At 43.4% G+C, this 21,875-nt stretch overlaps 1 protein-coding gene across 1 annotated transcript in view; it reads left to right on the forward strand.

Moving 5' to 3' along the window:
* The first annotated feature begins 3,955 nt into the window (after positions 1 to 3,955).
* LOC121568160 (FRAS1-related extracellular matrix protein 2-like) overlaps positions 3,956 to 21,875 on the forward strand; it is a 108,213-nt gene continuing 90,293 nt past the window's right edge. Inside the window, exons 1-4 of the mRNA XM_045220365.1 lie at positions 3,956 to 8,142; positions 8,410 to 8,659; positions 8,803 to 9,502; positions 11,283 to 11,372. Coding sequence (XP_045076300.1) covers positions 4,067 to 8,142; positions 8,410 to 8,659; positions 8,803 to 9,502; positions 11,283 to 11,372 — 5,116 coding nt within the window. The 5' untranslated portion in view covers positions 3,956 to 4,066. The remainder of the gene's footprint in view (positions 8,143 to 8,409; positions 8,660 to 8,802; positions 9,503 to 11,282; positions 11,373 to 21,875) is intronic.

A 21,875-nucleotide genomic window follows, 5' to 3' on the forward strand; every position in this document is an offset into this window, starting at 1 on the left:
CACTGATATGTCTGCCAGACATGCAGAGATGCGATTCGCCACCTGGTTATCAGAAGGGAGAAAGGAGAAGATTAATTGTGTATCGTCTGCGTAGCAATGATAGGAGAGACCATGTGAGGATATGACAGAGCCAAGTGACTTGGTGTATAGAGAGAATAGGAGAGGGCCTAGAACTGAGGCCTGGGGGACACCAGTGGTGAGAGCACGTGGTGCGGAGACAGATTCTCGCCACGCCACCTGGTAGAAGCGACCTGTGAGGTAGGACGCAATCCAAGAGTGAGCCGCGCCGGAGATGCCCAAGACGGAGAGGGTGGAGAGGAGGATCTGACGGTTCACAGTATCAAAGGCAGCAGATAGGTTTAGAAGGATGAGAGCAGAGGAGAGAGAGTTAGCTTTAGCAGTGCGGAGAGCCTCTGTGACACAGAGAAGAGCAGTCTCAGTTGAATGACCAGTCTTGAAACCTGACTGGTTTGGATCAAGAAGGTCATTCTGAGAGAGATAGCAAGAGAGTTGGCTAAAGACGGCACCCTCAAGAGTTTTGGAGAGAAAAGAAAGAAGGGATACTGGTCTGTAGTTGTTGACATCGGAGGGATCGAGTGTAGGTTTTTTGAGAAGGGGTGCAACTCTCGCTCTCTTGAAGATGGAAGGGACATAGCCAGTGGTCAAGGATGAGTTGATGAGCGAGGTGAGGTAAGAGAGAAGGTCTCCAGAAATGTTCTGGAGAAGAGAGGAGGGGATAGGGTCAAGCGTGCAGGTTGTTGGGCGGCCGGCCGTCACAAGTCGCAAGATTTCATCTCTCAGATCTGCTGTTGGCTCAATAAAAGCCATGCTATGCATGACATGTCAGTCAACGACACACATATCCCACATCATATATTTCGGATGATTGTCCTGGGCTAGACCCATTGGGTCATAATGTAAGCCTAGTATGTGGAATATGTAGAATGAGGAATATGTATGTGTATTGGTATTAGGAATTATTAGTATTATGACTTTGTAGGTGCAATATGTCCTTATACAGTAGGCCTAGTTAGCATTGTTGGGGAGTAGTGAACTACATGTAGTTCAACTAGTAATGTAACTACATTTTGCAGTAGCTTGGTGGTAGTTTAACTAAATTCAAATCTAGGTAGTGTTTTCAGTAGTTCATATTTTTTTGGGCCATGTAGCGGTGTAGCTAACTACTGGAACTACACACTACTTTTTTTGCAAAAATAAAATAAAATGTGGGGGAAGTAGGCAATTATTTTATTATATTTTTCGGCATCAGACCTGCCTAATTCTCACTTAAAATATATGGTTTTGTGTTTAATAGGCTAAACAACACATTCTATTAACATCTGACTCCAGGGAGATGTGTTCTCGCAATTTGTAGTCTATGATTTTTCAGATTTAGATATGATAGTTTTTTACGAAGTAGTTTTGTGAACTACTTTTTCAAAGTAACTTTAGTTAAGTCAACTATATTTTTTCTTAAGGGTAGCTTTAGTGTAGCTTAACTTCTTAGAGTGAGAAGTTATTGGTAGCTTAAACTATATTTTCAAAGTAGCTTCCCCAACACTGCTAGTCAGTAAAAATGTTCTGCTATTGTATTGATCTATTAGCCTATACAAGTAATTCCATTCTGATTAAACATATATTTTACAAGATAAAGGTATATAAAAGGTATATACTGTATATATGCATTACGCACAGTTTACCAGTATTTTTTATACCCAATGGAACTATTATGGTGGGCAGACTACTAGCCCAAACCATAGCTCTGGTCCAGGGTGTTTATGTGCGCCTTGCCAAACATGCTCAATGGGTGACATGTACGGTGACTATGCAGGCCATGGAAGAACTGAGACATTTTCAGCTTCAAGGAATTGTGTACAGATCCTCGCGACATGGGGCCGTGCATTAACATGCTGAAACATGAGGTGATGACGGCGGATGAATGGCACTCAGGATCTCGTCAAGGCATCTCTGTGCATTCATATTGCCATTGATAAAATCCAATTGTGTTGGTTGTCCGTAGCTTATGCCTGTCCATACCATAACCCCACCGCCACCATGGGGCACTCTGTTCACAACGTTGACATCAGCAAACCGCTCCCCCACATGATGCCATACACACTGTCTGCCGTCAGCTCGGTACAGTTGAAACCAGGATTCATCCGTGAAGAGCACACTTCTCCAGCGTGCCAGTGGCCATCGAAGGTGAGCATTTGCCCACTGAAATCGGTTACGACGCCAAACTTCAGGTAGGTCAAGATGACGAGCGCGCAGATGAGCTTCCCTGACAGTTTGTGCAGAAATGATTTGGTTGTGCAAACCCACAGTTTCATCAGCTGTCTGGGTGGCTGGTCTCAGACGATCCCGCAGGTTAAGAAGCAGGATGTGGAGGTCCTGGGCTGGCATGGCTACACGTGGTCTGCGGTTGTGAGGCCAGTTGGACATACTGCCAAATTCTCTAAAACTACATTTGAGGTGGCTTATGAACATTCAATTCTCTGGCAACAGCTCTGGTGGACATTCCTGCAGTCAGCATTCCAATTGCATCCCTCAAAACTTGAAACTGTGGTATTGTGTTGTGTGACAAAACTGCACATTTTAGAGTGGCCTTTTATTGTCCCCAAGCACAAGGTGCACCTGTGTAATGATCATACTGTTTCTTCTTTCTATCAGCTTCTTCATATGCCACACCTGTCAGGTGGATGGATTATCTTGGCAAAGGAGAAATGCTCATTAACAGGGAGGTCAACAAATTTGTGCACAACATTTTAGAGAAATAAGCATTTTGTGCGTATGAAAAATGTATGGGATCTTTTATTGCAGCTCATGAAACATGGGACCAACACTTCACATGTTGCATTTATATTTTTGTTCAGTATATACCGAATATGGCTCTGAACTGGACCAGAGCTACCCAAAACGATACATTCCATTACACCACAAGAGGGAGCTCGAACATGTCGCCTTAAACTCTACCCTCTATATTGATTTTCATCCACATAGAATCCTCTATTTTAGGGTATAATGTGTAAACTATTTGATGCAAATCGAAATGCTTTGTTAAAATATCTTCATGAAATGTTGATGGAGATTCGTTATAATGTAGCGTAGTTATTTAATATTTATTGATTTACTGTATAGACTTGTTATAGATAGGCTTATTATCAAAATGTTTCAAATATTTTGGCAATAATAACCGACTTACATACAGCGTTTCCATTGCTGGTGAAGAGGGCCAATTAAGTCTAATATGTTTTGGACATTTGTGTTTAGGTCTACTGTCAACTAATTACAAAAGAAAGAGATTAAAGTGGCAATCTGTGATTGCAACACCCATTTGTGGACTTTTAAGTTTATGATATATGCCCATTGATTCTTGAAGAATATAACTTATACATGAGCCTAGTTCAATTGTGTTTAAACATAAGCTTGTTTTACTGCTTTGTTTGTAAACAATGTAATTGTAAACAAACACTGTGTAGCCTCAAAACATGGTTAAAACTATCATTTTGATCTCATGGATGGTCAGTCCTTGCATCCATAGCTCTGTCTATGAATTTGAGTGGTAACATTTCTCCAGCCCCATCACGCAGTTATTTACCAAATCAGTGGCGGGCTGCCTGACTGCGTTGTTATTGTTTGAACTGCAGATTGCCACTTTAAGGAAAAGTGGTTTATTAGGCCTACCTGACCGCACACATCACTCCATTTATTATCGCTCCGTATTCAACCTGCTTCTTCAAGTCCAACCCATGCAATATCGTTTTCGGGTTTTGATTGACATCTTTCTCATCCATTCAAAAATCAAAAAACGCATTCCACCCTAAATATTCTCCAATCGGCGGACAAGAGGGCGTATCTCTCACTCCGGGGCTCCAAGTGCATGAAGTTTACCCTGAATAGAAGAGAGCAGCGGAGAGAGAGAGTATGGTACACCTCATCACTGATGCGTGTGAGATATTTATCAACACTCATTTTATACTCTCATAACTTTAGCTGCACTGCTCTTAGTTTTTCTGAATTTTATGTGCAAAATTCAACGTGTCTTTGCAGTGGCTTCTCTCTCCAAATGGCTTGGATTATTTCCCCGCCGTGGCAACACGAAGGGACCTGCGCTGTTTTTTTGCTCTCTGCTTTGATCGCAGTGATTGTGACAGGTGACTCCGCCGCGCAGGTTTTCGACAGTTATGGATTATCATATGCATTGAGATCGGAACTATCAGAGGATGCTATATTGGTGGCCAACAATGGAATACGCGTGCCTTTCGGGAGAGCAGTATTCATTGATCCTATAAATGATCTGGTAATCCAAGTACAACCGGGAGACAGATGTAGTATAACCGTTCTGGATAACGACCCGCTCTCCCAGAGGCCCGGGCAGCTCTCTCCCAAAAAGTTTCCCTGTGAGTTTGGACCCAATGACATAAAGTATTCTCACTTCGGGTCCAGGAGCCCCCCGCGGGATAGGGTGAGGCTACAGCTCAGATATGACACTAATACCGACACGATAATCATTCCGTTTATGATGGAGGTGGAGGTGATTTTCACACAGTTGGAAGTGTTAACCAGAAACATACCTCTGACTGTTGACAAACTGCTTGGCACTAGTAATCCCATTGACAGGAAGATTCTGGAGTTCACCTATGATAGGAGTGAACATCAGTGTAAAATAACATCTCTCTCCAGTGGCAGTGCATTACCCAGGTATGGAAAACTTGTGGATGAGGGAAAACTTGGAAAAATGGTGGACTGTGATGAATTTATTAAGATGAATATCTGCTATCAGCACACTTTTGCACACAAATCACAGAATAGAGATTATTTCCCAATGATTGTGGAATTACAAGATAAAGAGGGTAATCTTCTGAAGCAGGAGTTTTTCCAGATTATGGTGCGTATAAAGGATGGAGAGGAGAACACGGCTCCTAAACCCAGCTTCGTGGCCATGATGATGATGGAGGTGGATCAGTTTGTGATGACAGCCATCACCCCTGACATGCTGGCTGCCGAGGACATTGAGTCTAACCCTGACAACCTTATCTTCAACATCACCACCCCCCTCTCCTTTGAGGAGGGGTATGTAGTCAGCACAGATGACCGGAACCTGCCCATCACCTCTTTCTACCAGGGAGACCTCAAAGAACTAAAGATAGCCTACAAGCCTCCGTCTGTGGACTCTGAGACGGAACGTATCTTCCAGATAGAGTTTGAGGTGGTGGACACTGAGGGGGCTGTGTCTGACCCGTTCGCCTTCATGATTGTAGTGAAGCCTATGAACACGCTTGCTCCAGTAGTCACCAGGAATACGGGTCAGCTTCTCTACGAGGGTCAGTCCAGACCACTGTCCAGCTCTCACAACCTAGGGATCAGTGACGAGGACAACCTGGATGATGTCAGGATCACGGTGGTCGACGGGCTGCGGCATGGCCAGCTGACAGTGCTCGGGTCACGCAGGAAGTTCTTCACCCCGGCCGATCTGGACGGGGGCGTGGTCATCTACCAGCACGACGGCAGCGACACGTACAGCGATAACATCATCTTCCGGATGATGGACGGCAAGCACGAGGTGGAGTTCCTGTTTCCCCTGACGATCGTTCCCACGGACGACGAGCCGCCAATTATCAACGCCAACACGGGGTTAATCCTCTTCAAGAACCAGATTATGCTCATTTCGCCACTCACACTCAGCGCTGCAGACATCGACTCTGAGGACTCCACTATCAGGTTCACCATAGAGGCCCCGTTCTCGTCTATAGGGGAGGTGCTGCTGAGGCAGTCAGAGGCCCCAGAGGACCCCTCCACCTGGAGGTTCAACGCTGAGGATGAGCTGTATGAGAAAGAGGTTACGGAGTGGCTGCAGCAGGATATCACAGACGGGAAGCTGTTCTACAGACACACCGGGCCTCACAGCACTGACACAGTCATGGACCAGTTTGTATTCCGGGTCCAGGATGATAACGATGCCCCTAACCAATCAGAACAGAGCTCGTTCATCATCAAGGTTCTGCCCGTGGATGACATTCCCCCTGAGCTGTATCCCGGCACCACCCTCCAGATGACCGTACACGAGTACCAACTCACCTACTTCCGTAAGAAGTTTCTCCGCTACACTGACCTGGACTCAGAGGACCGCGATCTAAAGTACACCGTCACCCAGCCCCCGACAGACACAGACGAGAACAGCCCTGTGGTACTGGGGTCTATTGTGTTAACAGAAAGTCCAAACACTGTAGTTACTGAGTTTACTCAGGCTCAGGTTAACCACCATAAGATATCATACAAACCACCTGACCTGGAGCTGGGGATCACAGCCCACGTTCTGCAGTTCCAGTACACGGTGGAGGATACGTCAGGGAATACTGTCACTGGAACGTTCTCTATATTCCTGCAGCCTGTCGACAACAAGCCGCCTCAGATAACCAACACTGGCTTCACTATATTAGAGCGGGGAACGCACATAATCACCAGAGCTGAGCTGGATACTGTGGATTTAGACACGGACAGTAGCCAGATCTCCTTCACTCTCACTCAGTCCCCTCAGCACGGAATGGTCCAGTACACCTTCACCGACCTGACCAAAGGAGACGCGTTCAACCTGTTGGACATCGCTAATGACAGGATCTCCTACATCCACAATGGAGACGAGTCCACCAGCGATTTCTTCCAGCTGGATGTCAGTGACGGCGTCCATGTTGTGACCATCACCATCAGGGTTACCGTGAAGCCCATCGATGACGAGACCCCAACCATCAGCCTCCCGGCCGGAACCATCGGCTCCTACATCGATGTCCTGGAGAACGGAGCCACGGAGATCACGACTAACGTCATCCAGGGGCAGGACGAGGACACGGACAACCTCCGTTTGACCTTCATCCTGGAGGACCCACCGGTTTTCGGGGAGATCCTGGTGAACGGGGTCCAATCAGGAAGCTTCACCCAGGCTGACATCATCAACGGACTGGTGGTGTACACCCACACCAGCGGAGAGATCGGCCTCACCACTAAATACGACTACTTTAACCTGACGCTGACAGACATGTCTGATGAGTGGACGGTAGGGGGCAACAGGGTCACGGGGGTCAGGGTACAGATCACCATCCTCCCCATGGACAGTCAGGCTCCAGAGGTGTTCGTAGGCCCACAGTTCACTGTCGTAGAGGGAGAGAAGAATGTGATTGAGATTCTTCACATTAGCGCTGATGATATTGACACTCCTAATGACGACCTGCTTTGTACCATCATCGTCCAGCCCACTTCAGGCTATGTGGAGAACATCTCCCCGGCCCCAGGCTCAGAGAAGTCCAGGTCTGGGACGGCGATCAGTGCATTCACCATCAAGGACATCAGACAGAACCACATCTACTACGTCCAAAGCATCCATAAGAGAGTGGAGCCGGTCGAGGACAGGTTCACGTTCAGATGCTCCGACGGCATCAACTTTTCTGAGAGACATTTCTTCCCCATCGCTATCATCCCGTCCAACGATGAGAAGCCGGAGATTTATATGAGGGAGTTTGTCGTCATGGAAGGGATGAATATCGTCATCGACACGCCCATCCTGAACGGAGCTGACATGGACATCCCCTCGGACGAACTCACGTTCATCATCACCAAACCACCCAAGCACGGTTTCATCCTCAACCAGCTGACCACTGGCACCGTCACAGTCACCAACTTCACCCTGGACCAGATCAGGGAAGCCTCCAGTATAGTGTATGAACACGACAACTCGGAGACGAAGGAGGACAGCTTTGACTTAATCCTGACGGACGGTAAATATACCGTGGAGAAGACCATCATTGTTATGATCATCCCTGTAGATGACGAGACACCTAGGATGGCCATCAATGACGGTCTGGAGATAGAGATAGGAGATGTTAAATTGATCGATAACAATGTTTTAAAAGCCACCGACCTGGACTCTGAGGATAGTACTCTGACGTACGTTGTTCGCTACGGGCCGGGCCAGGGGTTGTTACAGAGGAGAACCCCTTATGGGACGTTAGAGAACATCACAGAGGGGATGAACTTCACCCAGTACCAGGTGGACCAGGCTCTCATTGTCTATATCCACAACGGGCAGGAAGGAATCCGGGACCTTATCAAGTTTGACGTGACGGACGGGATCAACCCTCTGATCGACAGGTACTTCATTTTTACAAATGTGTTTTCTAAAATACAAACAATACACTACAACAATAGAATAAACAACTTGAAAAAAATGATAAATCCATTAAAATAAATCTATTGTACATCAATACAAGACTATAATTCTGGATATAGCACTATGCTTATAGAACAATGATGATTCTTTCTAGGTATGACATTTCAGTTTGTCAGGTTGTCTCCTAACGAATTGTCTTGCAATTGTTTGTTTTGTTTATTTGTTATATTCTTTTTGTCAATTGACAGGTACTTCTACGTGACGGTGGGCGGCATCGACATGGTGTTCCCTGACGTGGTCAGTAAGGGGGTCTCTCTGAAAGAAGGCGGTAGAGTAACGTTGACCACAGACCTGCTCAGCACCAGTGACCTCAACAGTCCAGACGAACACCTGGTGTTCACCATCACCAGAGCCCCACAGAGAGGCCATCTGGAGTGTACCGACGGGCCTGGCATGCCCATCTCCTCCTTTACCCAGCTCCAGCTAGCTGGGAGCAAGGTACTACTGTTTTTTTCCTTTGTGTTATTCTCAACCATTTTTTTCAATACTCGTGATTTTATTCATTGATTTTCTGTAAACATTTTTAAATGGCGTATTGTTTTGTCTTTTCATGTGTGCAATTTTTAAAAATAATAATACAGGTTTACTACATCCACACGGCCGATGATGAGGTCAAGATGGACAGCTTTGAGTTCCAGGTCACCGACGGTTACAACCCTGTGTTCCGCACGTTCCGTGTCTCCATCACCGACGTGGACAACAAGAAACCAGTTCTAACGGTTCACAGCCTGGTGGTTAACGAGGGAGAGAACAAACTCATTACGCCCTTCGAGCTGACTGCTGAGGACCGCGACACAGCTGACCGCCTCCTGAAGTTCACGGTCACCCAGGTCCCTGTCCACGGTCGCCTCCTCTTCAACAACACCCGTCCCGTCACCTCCTTCACCAAACAGGACCTGAATGAGAATCTCATCAGCTACAAACACGACGGTACTGAGTCCTCCAAGGATTCCTTCTCCTTTACCGTGACTGACGGGACGCACACCGACTTCTACGTTTTCCCAGACACCGTGTTCGCGACACGGCGCCCCCAGATGATGAAGATCACAGTCCTGTCTGTGGATAACGGGGTGCCCCAGATCGTGGTGAACAAAGGGGGGCCCACCCTGAGAGTGTTAGAGACAGGTCACCTGGGGTTCCTCATCACCTCTAAGACTCTTATGGCAGAAGACAGGGATAGTCTTCAGCTGTCTGTCACCTTTAAGATCACTGTGGGACCAGAGCATGGATACCTCATCAACCTGGGTACAGGCAACGCTACCGTCACCACATTCACTCAAGGTAAGACGACCGTTACTTTAAATAGAAAGTTATAATCTACTATACTTTAGTCTTTTACAATACAACTTTATTGTCCAATGTTTTTTATTTTTATTCTTCATAAGTGATTGAGCAATTCTCACTTAGAGCTGTAGCGCTGTTGCTCTTATAATGGCTTAAGAGCTTACTATAACACCTACCTGTATAATGGTACTATGTAACTAGTATGGCCATTGGCCGCAACTGCACAGAGGTGTACAGAAATCAAGTATTGTGAAAATGCTTAATTTGACAGAGAAATCTTTTGTCTTTCTAGAGAGAGTCCATGAATGGAGTTCCACAAGTTCCTCAGGCAGACAGATAGATAGGGTTTCACCGGGCAGTGGTTTCTCCTACCCCAGACCTCATCTAGCAAACCTCTGCAGAGTATTAGAGCTCTTGAGTAAATACCAGCATATTTTACCTTACGTGAAGGCAAGGGGCCACAGACATGAAGAATAGCGAGTGAGAACATTAATACCCTGTCTGAGAGAGAGAGAGGCAGAGAGAGAGAGCGAGAGAGGTAGGGAGAGAGATACAGTAGAGAGAGAGTGGGGGAGAGGGAGAGAGAGAGGTAGGGAGAGAGATAGAGAGAGAGGGTGTGAGAGAGAGATGTGTTAGCTTCACTCACAGTGAATGCAGGCCAATGTTTGTTTAAGCCACAGAAATAGCTACAGTATAGAACAACTTCATACATACAGCCCAGTTTACAGTACAAATGAAAAGGTGCAAACAGTAACACAGTCAGTAAGGAATGTATGAACAAGGCCCCAATCGAACTCAAATGGCAGCATCCCAAATGGCACCTTATTCCCTATATAGTGCACTTCTATGGGCTCTGGTAAAAAGTAGTGCACTATACAGTATAGGAAAAAGGGTGCCATTTGGGTGGGATGCAGCTCCATTCTCTCCTTTATTTAATGACCCCCCTTCATCCCCATTCTCCTCTCCTTCTGCAGACCTGTTAAATATTTCAGGCAGATCAATCGCTATTAAACAGACAGTAAATAACGCTAGCTAATCCAGCATAGCCGGCGGCAGTGTCCCAAAACTGGCTTTATGTGCCGGCCGCTTTGAAGGGAAATGTTTTGACATCAAATATTGAAGATAGCAGGGGCAGTAATACACCTCACACCCTCCTCCCTGATATCAGTCTCCCAGCCTATAAAGAAGCCACTCCAGAACCAACCCTCCTCCTAGATAGTATCAGTCTTAAGAACCCAATCCAGCATAGCGTTGTTAGCCGATGCGGCAGACAGACGTGATGTGGTGTAGCTACTGCAGTCTGCCTCTTCTTTATGCTTCCTGTCTTTCAGCAGACTAATAGATAGATAGACACTAAACAGCCTGAGTTAAATCAGCTCTCCTTCCCTGCATCTCAATAGCCATTTCTTCTTCTTTTGTTTTCTTCTTCTTTTTTACTGGTGAGGCTTCATCCAAATAAGTTGTCCAACAGTGTATAAATAGGTTGTAGTAGTTCAGTAATATGACATGTGGAAGTAGTTTTAAGCCACATCAGAAAACCTATAATAGAGAACTGTCTAACAACTGTTCATCGCAGATATGCATATCAAATGTTGTAATATTGTATTGTATTATACCCTGCCTACCATATCAGCATTATTCATTTTCTCAGTCTATTTTCTTAGAGTCTATTAGAAAACATGCAAGGCATGGCAATGACATGAACTATACATGTAAGGCCAATATGTTTCAAGATGAGTATAAGAGTAAATTACATCAATATGATTTTCTTTTTCAGCTGAAATTGATGACATGAAGATTTGCTACGTGCTAAGAGATGGTGACAATGCTACGAGTGACATCTTCTATTTCTCCATTGAGGACAATGGTAAGTCATTCTATAAATGTTTTACTGATGGTACTGATGGTTTACATCGAATAATACCACAATTAAAGACTTTAAGTCCGGGAAAACTCCAGGGTTGGTTGGCATACCAGTCGAGGTATACCAAACCTGTTTTGATATATTCAGAGGACCGTTATTAGCATGTTTTAACCACTCCTATGTAAATGGTAGATTATCAGAAATTCAAGAAGAAGGTCTGATTTAATTATTACTGAAACAGGATACAAGTGGGAAATATAAAGATCCAGTCCATAAAAAAAATTGGAGGCCCTTTACACTTCAGTGTTGTGATGCAAAAATTCTAGCAAAATGTATAGCACATAGAATTAAAAAGGTATTGTCGGACATTATTCATTCTAATCAGACAGTATTTTTACATGGATGATACATTGGAGATAATATAAGGTAAGTACTGGAAACAATAGAACACTATGAAAAATCTGGGAAACCAGGCCTGCTATTCATAGCAGACTTTGAAAAGGCATTTGATAAAGTACGACTTGAGTTTATATATAAATGCCTGGAGCATTTCAATTTTTGAGAATCTCTTATAATATGGGTTAAAATCATGTATATTAACCCTAGGTGTAAAATAGTAAATAATGGCTATTTCTCAGAAAGTTTTAAACTGTCAAGAGGACTAAAACAAGGTTGTCCACTATCGGCATATCTATTTATTATGGCCATCTAAATGTTAGCTATTAAAATCAGATCCAACAATAATATCAAGGGATTAGAATTCCAGTGCTTAAAAACAAAGGTGTCATTGTACGCTGATGATTCATGTTTTCTTTTAAATCCACAACTTGAATCCCTCCACAGCTTCATAGAGGATCTAGATACATTTTCTAACCTCTCTGGATTACAACCAAATTATGACAAATGTATTATATTACGTATTGGATCATAAAAAAATTAAAATTTTACATTACCATGTAGTTTACCAATAAAATGGTCTGATGGTGATGTGGATATACTCGGAATACATATCCCAAATGAAATAAATGATCTCACTCCAATACATTTCAATAGAAAGTTAGCAAAAATAGATAAGATCTTGCTACCATGGAAAGGTAATTTTTTTAAATATTTTTATTTTATTTTTTATTTTTTGTCATTTAGCAGACGCTCTTATCCAGAGCGACTTACAGGAGCAATTAGGGTTAAGTGCCTTGCTCAAGGGCACATCGACAGATTTTTCACCTAGTCAGCTCGGGGATTAGAACCAGCAACCTTTCGGTTACTGGCACAACGCTCTTAACCACTACGCTACCTGCCGCCCTAAATACCTGTCTATTTGTGGAAAAATCACCCTGATTAACTCTTTAGTATTATCCCAGTTTACCTTTTTACTTATAGGCTTGCCTACGCCTAGCGAACAGTTTTTTAAATTATATGAGAAAAAAATATTCCATTTTATTTGGAACGGCAAGCCAGACAAAATTAAACGGGCCTATTTATATAATGAATATGAATTCGGAGGACAGAAATGATTAAATATTAAAGCATTAGACCTATCACTAAAAGCTTCAGTCATACAAAAGTTATACTTAAATCCGAACTGGTTCTCTAGCAAATTAGTAAGATTGTCTCACCCCATGTTCAAGAATGGCCTTTTCCTCTTTATTCAGATTACAACCTCTCACTTTCAATTATTTGAAATGGAAATAATCTCCCAAATATCACTATTTCTAAAACAAGCCATAGAAAGTTGGTTGCAATTTCAATTTAATCCTCCAGAAACGACAGAACAAATAATGCAACAAATATTGTGGTTAAACTCAAATATACTAATTGATAAAAAAAAAACATTATTTTTTGAATAAAATAAAAAAAAGTATAATCTTCGTAAATGATATTATAGGTAGGACTGGTGGAGTTATGACGCACATGCAGCTAACAAAAACATATGGAAATGTCTGCTGTACCCGAAATTACAACCAAATAATTGCAGCATTACTGCAAAAATGGAAGAGGAAAGTGGTAGGGGGAAAAAGTAAGGAACTTGTCTGTCAGCCTTGCATTAAAGAATATAACTGGTAAAGAAAATTGTGATAAATAAAAAAGTATATCAGTTTCATTTACGAACCAAAGGATTGACAGCCGTCCCATATAGATTGCAAAATAGTTGGGAAGAGATTTTTGACGTACCGATTCTATGACATAGTGTTTATGAACTGATACGCAAAATGACGCCGGATTCAAAACTTAGAATTTTTCAATTAAATTACTATACAAAATTCTTGCTACCAATATAATGTTATTTATATGGGGGATACAATCTTCCCAACTCTGCAGATTTTGCTGCGAAGAGACAGAATCATTAGATAATTTGTTTTGGTACTGTCCATTTGTAGCTTGTTTTTGGTCACAGGTCCAGGAATGGCTGAAGGATTGCAATATTTACCTGGAGCTAACCCTGCAGATAGCACTTCTGGGTGATCTGAAAAGTCATAGTCAATCGATCAATAATATAATAATACTTTTAGCAAAAATGTTTATTTTAAATTTACAATCTGTAGAAACAATGAGAATAGAAGGCTTCAGAACTTTTGTGAAACATCACAGTACAGTTGAAAAATATATGGCAAATAGAAATCCAATATGGATGGTGTTAAGAGATAGATGGGAGGTGTTGAATGGAGCTGAAGGATGGGACTAATAACTACTAACAACAACTAATAACAACAAGATAACTAATGTAAAGCATACTGTGTCCATAATAAGTATATATTGGTTATAGGTTAAGAGCTTTTGTGAAAGAGCACAGTTAGAAAGATATGGCATATAGAAGCAAACCGGATGGACATCATGAAAATGATCGGAGAGTTTGAGGGCAGAGGAAGTTCAGGAGTAAAAACAAACAAAATAGAATTATTGTAAAATTGACTGTGTCCATAAAATGTATATAGTATGTATAACCTGGAAGTAGAGGCCTAAGTGTTGTTGTTCACGAGTTTACTCCTGTCACGTTCGTTGAAGGACGGGTCAGATCAAGGCGCAGCGTGAAATGCGTACATGTTTATTACACTGATAAACACACAACAAACCAAACGAAACGTGAAGTCCTAAGGCTGAACAAGCCTATACACGGAACAAGATCCCACAACTAATGCATGCCAACAGGCTGCCTAAGTATGATCCCCAATCAGAGACAACGAGCGACAGCTGTCTCTGATTGGGAATCACACCCGGCCAAACACAGAACTACAACACCTAGACTGAAACATAGAAAACACAACATAGAACACCACACCCTGACTCAACATATAAGAGTCCCCTGAGTCAGGGCGTGACACTCCAATTAGGGAAGGGGTCGTGGGGTTGGAAAGTAATAAAGAGAAATATATTTTTTTTAAGGATATTTATAAATATGTATATGTACTTATATGTATGTATGTGTATATGTATGTGTATGTATATATATATATATATATATATATATGTGTGTGTGTATATATATATAAATATAAATATATATGTATATATATATATTTGCTAGGAAAAAAAAACATATGGGGGATTGGAAGTGATGCAGACAATTACATTGATGGAAGTTACAATCTATCTGCAATATTAAAGCTGATCTACCCCCCAAAATACAAATAATAATAATAATAATAATACCACATCTAACTATTTTAGTAGTTGAGAGGCTTTTTGTGAGCCAACATTGTGGATGCAGGCTTTTCCAGCTGTAGCCTAACCTATTCAGTGAAGGAGAAAATCTAAGCTGCAGTGGATGAGTGCATTGGTGTGAATGGGGCTTTAAATATATCATAGTGATATAGAACCGTAGCAGCAGGTAATCCCTTTAAACAACAGCAGCGGTATACAAAACAACGTTGAAGTCCCCCCCCTTGAAGTTCTGTGAGGCCAGAGAGAGGACTCTGTTGGAAATCTGTTTAAAACGTGACATCAAACCTTTCTTTAAGGCAGGAACTGTTCTTTGAGACAGGAAGGAATTTTCAGTTGCTCCAGCAGCTTGTTGGGACATGATTTTATCACGTTTAGCATGTAGGCCTACAGTACTGTGAGGTTTCTCTAAGGGGGATGTGGAAGCAGGCTGGAATTGTATACGTACTGTATGTTGGATCATTTATGTAGCACAAGTCCAATTCAGAGGTCCCCTGTTGAACATCTCTCAGCAATGTAATAAAAGTAACATTCATTGATTCACAGAGGAAACTAGGGTTGCGTCTCAAATGGCACCCTATTCCCTATGCAGTGCACTACTTTTGAACAGGCTATTGAATAGGGGTGCCATTTGGTACGCAACCTAGTTGACTGTCTTCAGGGCAAATACTATAAGTCATGTTTGTGGTCCTCTGTAGCTCAATTGGTAGAGCATGGCGCTTGTAACGCCAGGGTAGTGGGTTTGATCCCCGGGACCACCCATACGTAAAAATGTATGCACACATGACTGTATGTCGCTTTGGATAAAAGCGTCTGCTAAATGGCATATTATATGTTTTGGACACATCATAGTATTGAAGTGTGGGAAGAGTTGCTGAAAACAGACTAACAGCTAAACAGCTGGGAGTGGACGGAATTAGAATTTCAATCATTCTTCTTCTTGTGTTCTGTGTTCCAACCAGTCATTCCCTGACCTAGCCAGTCAGCCAGTCAGCCAGCCAGTCAGTCAGCCAGCCAATCACTCACTCAATCATTCAGCCAGCCAGCCAGCCAGTCAGTCAATCAGCCAGCCCAGCCAGTCTAGTTGCATGTCTGTTTGCCTGCCTGTCCGCATGTCTGTCTGTCTGTCTTCTAGACAAATAGATGCTCTGTGAAGTCTGCATTACACCATCCTACTACACCAGCCTACCCAGGCCTCCAGTCCTCCCAGGGCCTCCAACAGACACCCCAACATGATTGGCCCATTCAGTTTCTCCATGTATGGAATGGGCCACTTGAATTAGCAGAAAAATACTCTCACTTTGAGCACTGCCTGCGATGAGAGGCAGTGCCTGCGATGAGAGGCAGTGTCTGCATCCCAAATGGCACCCTACTCCATACATAGTGCACTACTTTTGATTAAAGCACTATGGGCCCTGGTGAAAAGTAGTGCACTATATAGAGACTAGGGTGCCATTCAGGATGCAGTTGCAGTGTGAGGCGGTGTGAATGGGGGTGGATGCGGCTGGGGCTTCGGGATTCATTTAAGTACAGTGTGTCCTTTCTTCTGCTCTTCTGCTCTTCCACGGCCGTGACGGTCTGACGGAATACAAAGGGGTCCTCAGACAAGGGCGTCTTTTCCCACAGGCACCTCTCTGACCCCCAACCCCACCCACCCACCCTTTCCCTTGACCTGGGAGTAATCTGGGGGTTCAGTGAGGTAATACACAGGTTATTACAGCAATCTGCTACTCTATGTGTGGCTGAATGAGGAGCTAATGGGGGTGTTAACTGGTGTCAGCCATTCAATCTTCTCTATGATAAAACTTGCAATACTTTTGAGGCTTTATCATAGAGAAGATTGAATGGGTTTTTATCATGCTGGTGATTCAGTCCTTCCCGTCGCTCTGGAATCAAGTTCAGTCAATACCTGTATTATCCACTCAGTTGGATCTGCCTCTCTCTTTATCTTCTGTATCTCTCACGCCTTTCCCTCTCGCTCTGTCTCTGTCTCCGTCTCTCTATCCTCTCCTCTCTTCCTTCCTCCCTCACTATCTCTCCCTCAATCTCTCTCGCTCTCGCTCTCTCGTTCTCTCTCTCTTGTACTCTATCTCACTCTCTCTATCTCCTCTTATAAACCATGAAGGTGCTTCTCTATTCCCACAAGAGGAGTTTCTCTGTCGGCTCTCTGTCTTTCAGACTCATTCATTAGCTGAGCTTGTTTCATCAGTCATTTAGTAGTCAGACAGGCACTTCACAAGGAGTAGGTGAATGTCAAATGCAATCAATAATTGTTATCTTGCTGCTTATCTTTCATGAGTTGTTTTAGTAATGATCTGAGCAGTGCTGGAGGTTGCCTCCCCTGTATGTATGTGTGTATGTGTGTGTGTTTGTGTGTGTGTGTGTTTGTGTGTGTGTATGTTACGGCTTTCACAGCCAACATAAACCTCTACATAAAGCATGCAGCAGCCGCAGCCCACTCACTCACAGCACTCATTACAAGACATTAGTGCTCTCATTTGCTCCCCGCTGTGGTAGAATGTTTATGAAATTCCAAGCTTTCCATAATGCTGTATTACAAGACTGATGTTAGTTCTTATCTATGTTGGCATGAAGCCACAGGGCTATTCATCGTGTCGAAGTTGAAATCTTCAGTTCCATAAATTAATGCATTAACTTGATAAACGACGCCACTTTACACTGGGAGTTGACTACATATTTTACCTGGCAGAGATGAGCTGACTACTGATGAGTTGTGTGCTATAGAATGTACTGGGAGTTCCTGTCAGATGCATGCTCAGGTATGCTGCCACAAATGTCTGCCCTGCTAGAGCTGCCTCGGTCAGCTGTAAGTGCTGTTATTATGAAGTGGAAACGTCTAGGAGCAACAATGGCTCAGCCGAGAAGTGGTAGGCCACACAAGCTCACAGAACAGGACCACCGAGTGCTGAAACGCGTAGCGCGTAAAAATCGTCTGTCCTCGGTTGCAACACTCACTACCGAGTTCCAAACTGCCTCTAGAAGCAACGTCAGCACAATAACTGTTCGTCGGGAGCTTAATGAAATGGGTTTCCATGGTCGAGCAGCCGCACACAAGCCTGAGATCACCATGCGCAATGCCAAGCGTCGGCGGGAGTGGTGTAAAGCTCGCCGCCATTGGACTCTGGAGCAGTGGAAACGCATTCTCTGGAGTGATGAATCACGCTTCACCATCTGGCAGTCTAACGGACCAATTTGGGTTTGGCGAATGCCAGGAGAACGCTACCTTCCCCAATGCATAGTGCCAACTGTAAAGTTTGGTGGAGGAGGAATAATGGTCTGTTTTTCATGGTTCTGGTTAGGCCCATTAGTTCCAGTGAAGGGAAATCTTAGTGCTACAGCATACAATGACATTCTAGACGATTTTGTGCTTCCAACATTGTGGCAACAGTTTGGGGAAGGCACTTTCCTGTTTCAGCATGACAATGCCCCTGTGCACAAAGTAAGGTCCATACAGAAATGGTTTGCTGAGATCAGTGTGGAAGAACTTGACTGGCCTGCACAGAGCCCTGACTTCAACCCCATCGAGCACCTTTGGGATTAATTGGAACGCCGACTGCGAGCCAGGCCTAATCGCCCAACATCAGTGCCCGACCTCACTAATGCTCTTGTGGCTGAATGGAAGTCCCCGCAGCAATGTTCAAACATCTAGTGGAAAGCCTTCCCAGAACAGTGGAGGCTGTTATAGCAGCAAAGGGGGGACCAACTCCATATGAATGCCCATGATTTTGGAATGAGATGTTCGACAAGCAGGTGTCCACATACTTTTGGTAATGTAGTGTATATATGTTTGTTTGTCTGTGTGTCTGTGTGTCTGTGTTTATCCAGGCAAGGTTGTAGCTGCTAATAACCTTTGTCCTGGTTAGATTTGGGTCGCTGCCAGATGCCGTCCCTGCTGAGTGATTGATGTCATTCCGAAAGGGGATGAACACTGGCCAACCTGCAGGGGAGATTTTGGGGGATTGGGGCTGTAGATAACCTAAATATGTGTGGTTGTTTTACCTAACTTAGTTGAAAGCACTGACTGTAAGTCACTGCTAAATGCCCAAAAGTAGATGTAAAATATCACCATGCTGAAATGCATTATAAGGTTGTAATAACCTTGATCTTGACATAAAGATAATAAAATATCATCACTATTACCTCTTTTACTTCTATTACCTTGATAAACTTCTGCGTGTGTGTGTGTGCATGTGTATGTACAGTGGGGGAAAAAAAAGTATTTAGTCAGCCACCAATTGTGCAAGTTCTCCCACTTAAAAAGATGAGAGAGGCCTGTAATTTTCATCATAGATACACGTCAACTATGACAGACAAAATGAGAGAAAACAATTCCAGAAAATCACATTGTAGGATTTTTAATGAATTTATTTGCAAATTATGGTGGAAAATAAGTATTTGGTCAATAACAAAAGTTTCTCAATACTTTGTTATATACCCTTTGTTGGCAATGACACAGGTCAAACGTTTTCTGTAAGTCTTCACAAGGTTTTCACACACTGTTGCTGGTATTTTGGCCCATTCCTCCATGCAGATCTCCTCTAGAGCAGTGATGTTTTGGGGCTGTCGCTGGGCAACACAGACTTTCAACTCCCTCCAAAGATTTTCTATGGGGTTGAGATCTGGAGACTGGCTAAGCCACTCCAGGACCTTGAAATGCTTCTTACGAAGCCACTCCTTCGTTGCCCGGGCGGTGTGTTTGGGATCATTGTCATGCTGAAAGACCCAGCCACGTTTCATCTTCAATGCCCTTGCTGATGGAAGGAGGTTTTCACTCAAAATCTCACGATACATGGCCCCATTCATTCTTTCCTTTACACGGATCAGTCGTCCTGGTCCCTTTGCAGAAAAACAGCCCCAAAGCATGATGTTTCCACCCCCATGCTTCACAGTAGGTATGGTGTTATTTGGATGCAACTCGGCATTCTTTGTCCTCCAAACACGACGAGTTGAGTTTTTACCAAAAAGTTCTATTTTGGTTTCATCTGACCATATGACATTCTCCCAATCCTCTTCTGGATCATCCAAATGCACTCTAGCAAAATTCAGACGGGCCTGGACATGTACTGGCTTAAGCAGGGGGGACACGTCTGGCACTGCAGGATTTGAGTCCCCTGGCGGCGTAGTGTGTTACTGATGGTAGGCTTTGTTACTTTGGTCCCAGCTCTCTGCAGGTCATTCACTAGGTCCCCCCGTGTGGTTCTGGGATTTTTGCTCACCGTTCTTGTGATCATTTTGACCCCACGGGGTGAGATCTTGCGTGGAGCCCCAGATCGAGGGAGATTATCAGTGGTCTTGTATGTCTTCCATTTCCTAATAATTGCTCCCACAGTTGATTTCTTCAAACCAAGCTGCTTACCTATTGCAGATTCAGTCTTCCCAGCCTGGTGCAGGTCTACAATTTTGTTTCTAGTGTCCTTTCACAGCTCTTTGGTCTTGGCCATAGTGGAGTTTGGAGTGTGACTGTTTGAGGTTGTGTACAGGTGTCTTTTATACTGATAACAAGTTCAAACAGGTGCCATTAATACAGGTAACGAGTGGAGGACAGAGGAGCCTCTTAAAGAAGAAGTTACAGGTCTGTGAGAGCCAGAATTCTTGCTTGTTTGTAGGTGACCAAATACTTATTTTCCACCATAATTTGCAAATAAATTCATTAAAAATCCTACAATGTGATTTTCTGGATTTTTTTTCCTCAATTTGTCTGTCATAGTTGACGTGTACCTATGATGAAAATTACAGGCCTCTCTCATCTTTTTAAGTGGGACAACTTGCACAATTGGTGGCTGACTAAATACTTTTTTTCCCCACTGTATCTGTGTGTGTCAGAGAGACTGTGTGTGGATAATCTATTGGTGTTCTTAACCCCATTGACAAGAACAAACCTCAGAGGTTTACAAACACATCCTTCACCTAATTGCTGTGCTTGACATATAATTGGAACATATTGAAAATAATAGGAGCTTAACCATTCATCGTCTGAACTTTTCATCGGAAACCATTTCCTTTAGTATTATGAAATAAAGGAAGCACAGCCTGTCTTTAGACTTGGTTTTGCGGTGGATGAATCATGCGCTAAAAGAGATGACACAGGTCACAGTCACAGTCACAGAGGTGTGTGTGTGTCTTGCTATTTGTCAGGCTTGTCAAGGTTTTGAATGAAAAATCACTGAGAGTTGAAGTTACACACATTCATTTGTGGCTTCATGTTTTTTTCTGTTTGGAGACACTTCACAGCTGTTTTCCTCTCCTCTAAAGGAAATGCATTTGCGCACACACACACACACACACACACACACACACACACACACACACACACACACACACACACACACACACACACACACACACACACACACACAGTCTTGTACAGCTAACCTTGTGGGGACACACAATTCAGTCCCATTCAAAATCCTATTTTCCCTAACCCCTAACCCTAACCCTAACCCGTACTCTTACCCTTACCCTAACCCTAACCTTAACCTTAACCTTAACCCTAACCCTAACCCTAACCCTAACCTTAACCAAAATACCTAACCTTAAACCTAACACTAATCCTAACCCTAGCTCCTAACCCTAACACTTAACGTAATTCTAACCCTAATACGAATTCTAACCTTAACCCTAAACCCCCTAGAAATAGCATTTGACCTTGTGGGGACCAACATAATGTCCACAGTTGGTCAAAGTTTTGTTTGTTTACTATTCTTATGGGGACTTCTGGTCCCCACAAGAATAGTTAAACACGTCCACACACAAACACACACATACACACAGAAACGACGCCCTTCAATAGGAAACTGCTTTAATTACTTAGAAAGTGTCAGAACTGTT

Source organism: Coregonus clupeaformis, chromosome 6, assembly GCF_020615455.1.
Source record: "Coregonus clupeaformis isolate EN_2021a chromosome 6, ASM2061545v1, whole genome shotgun sequence".
In the NCBI taxonomy this organism is placed as follows: Eukaryota; Metazoa; Chordata; class Actinopteri; order Salmoniformes; family Salmonidae; genus Coregonus; species Coregonus clupeaformis.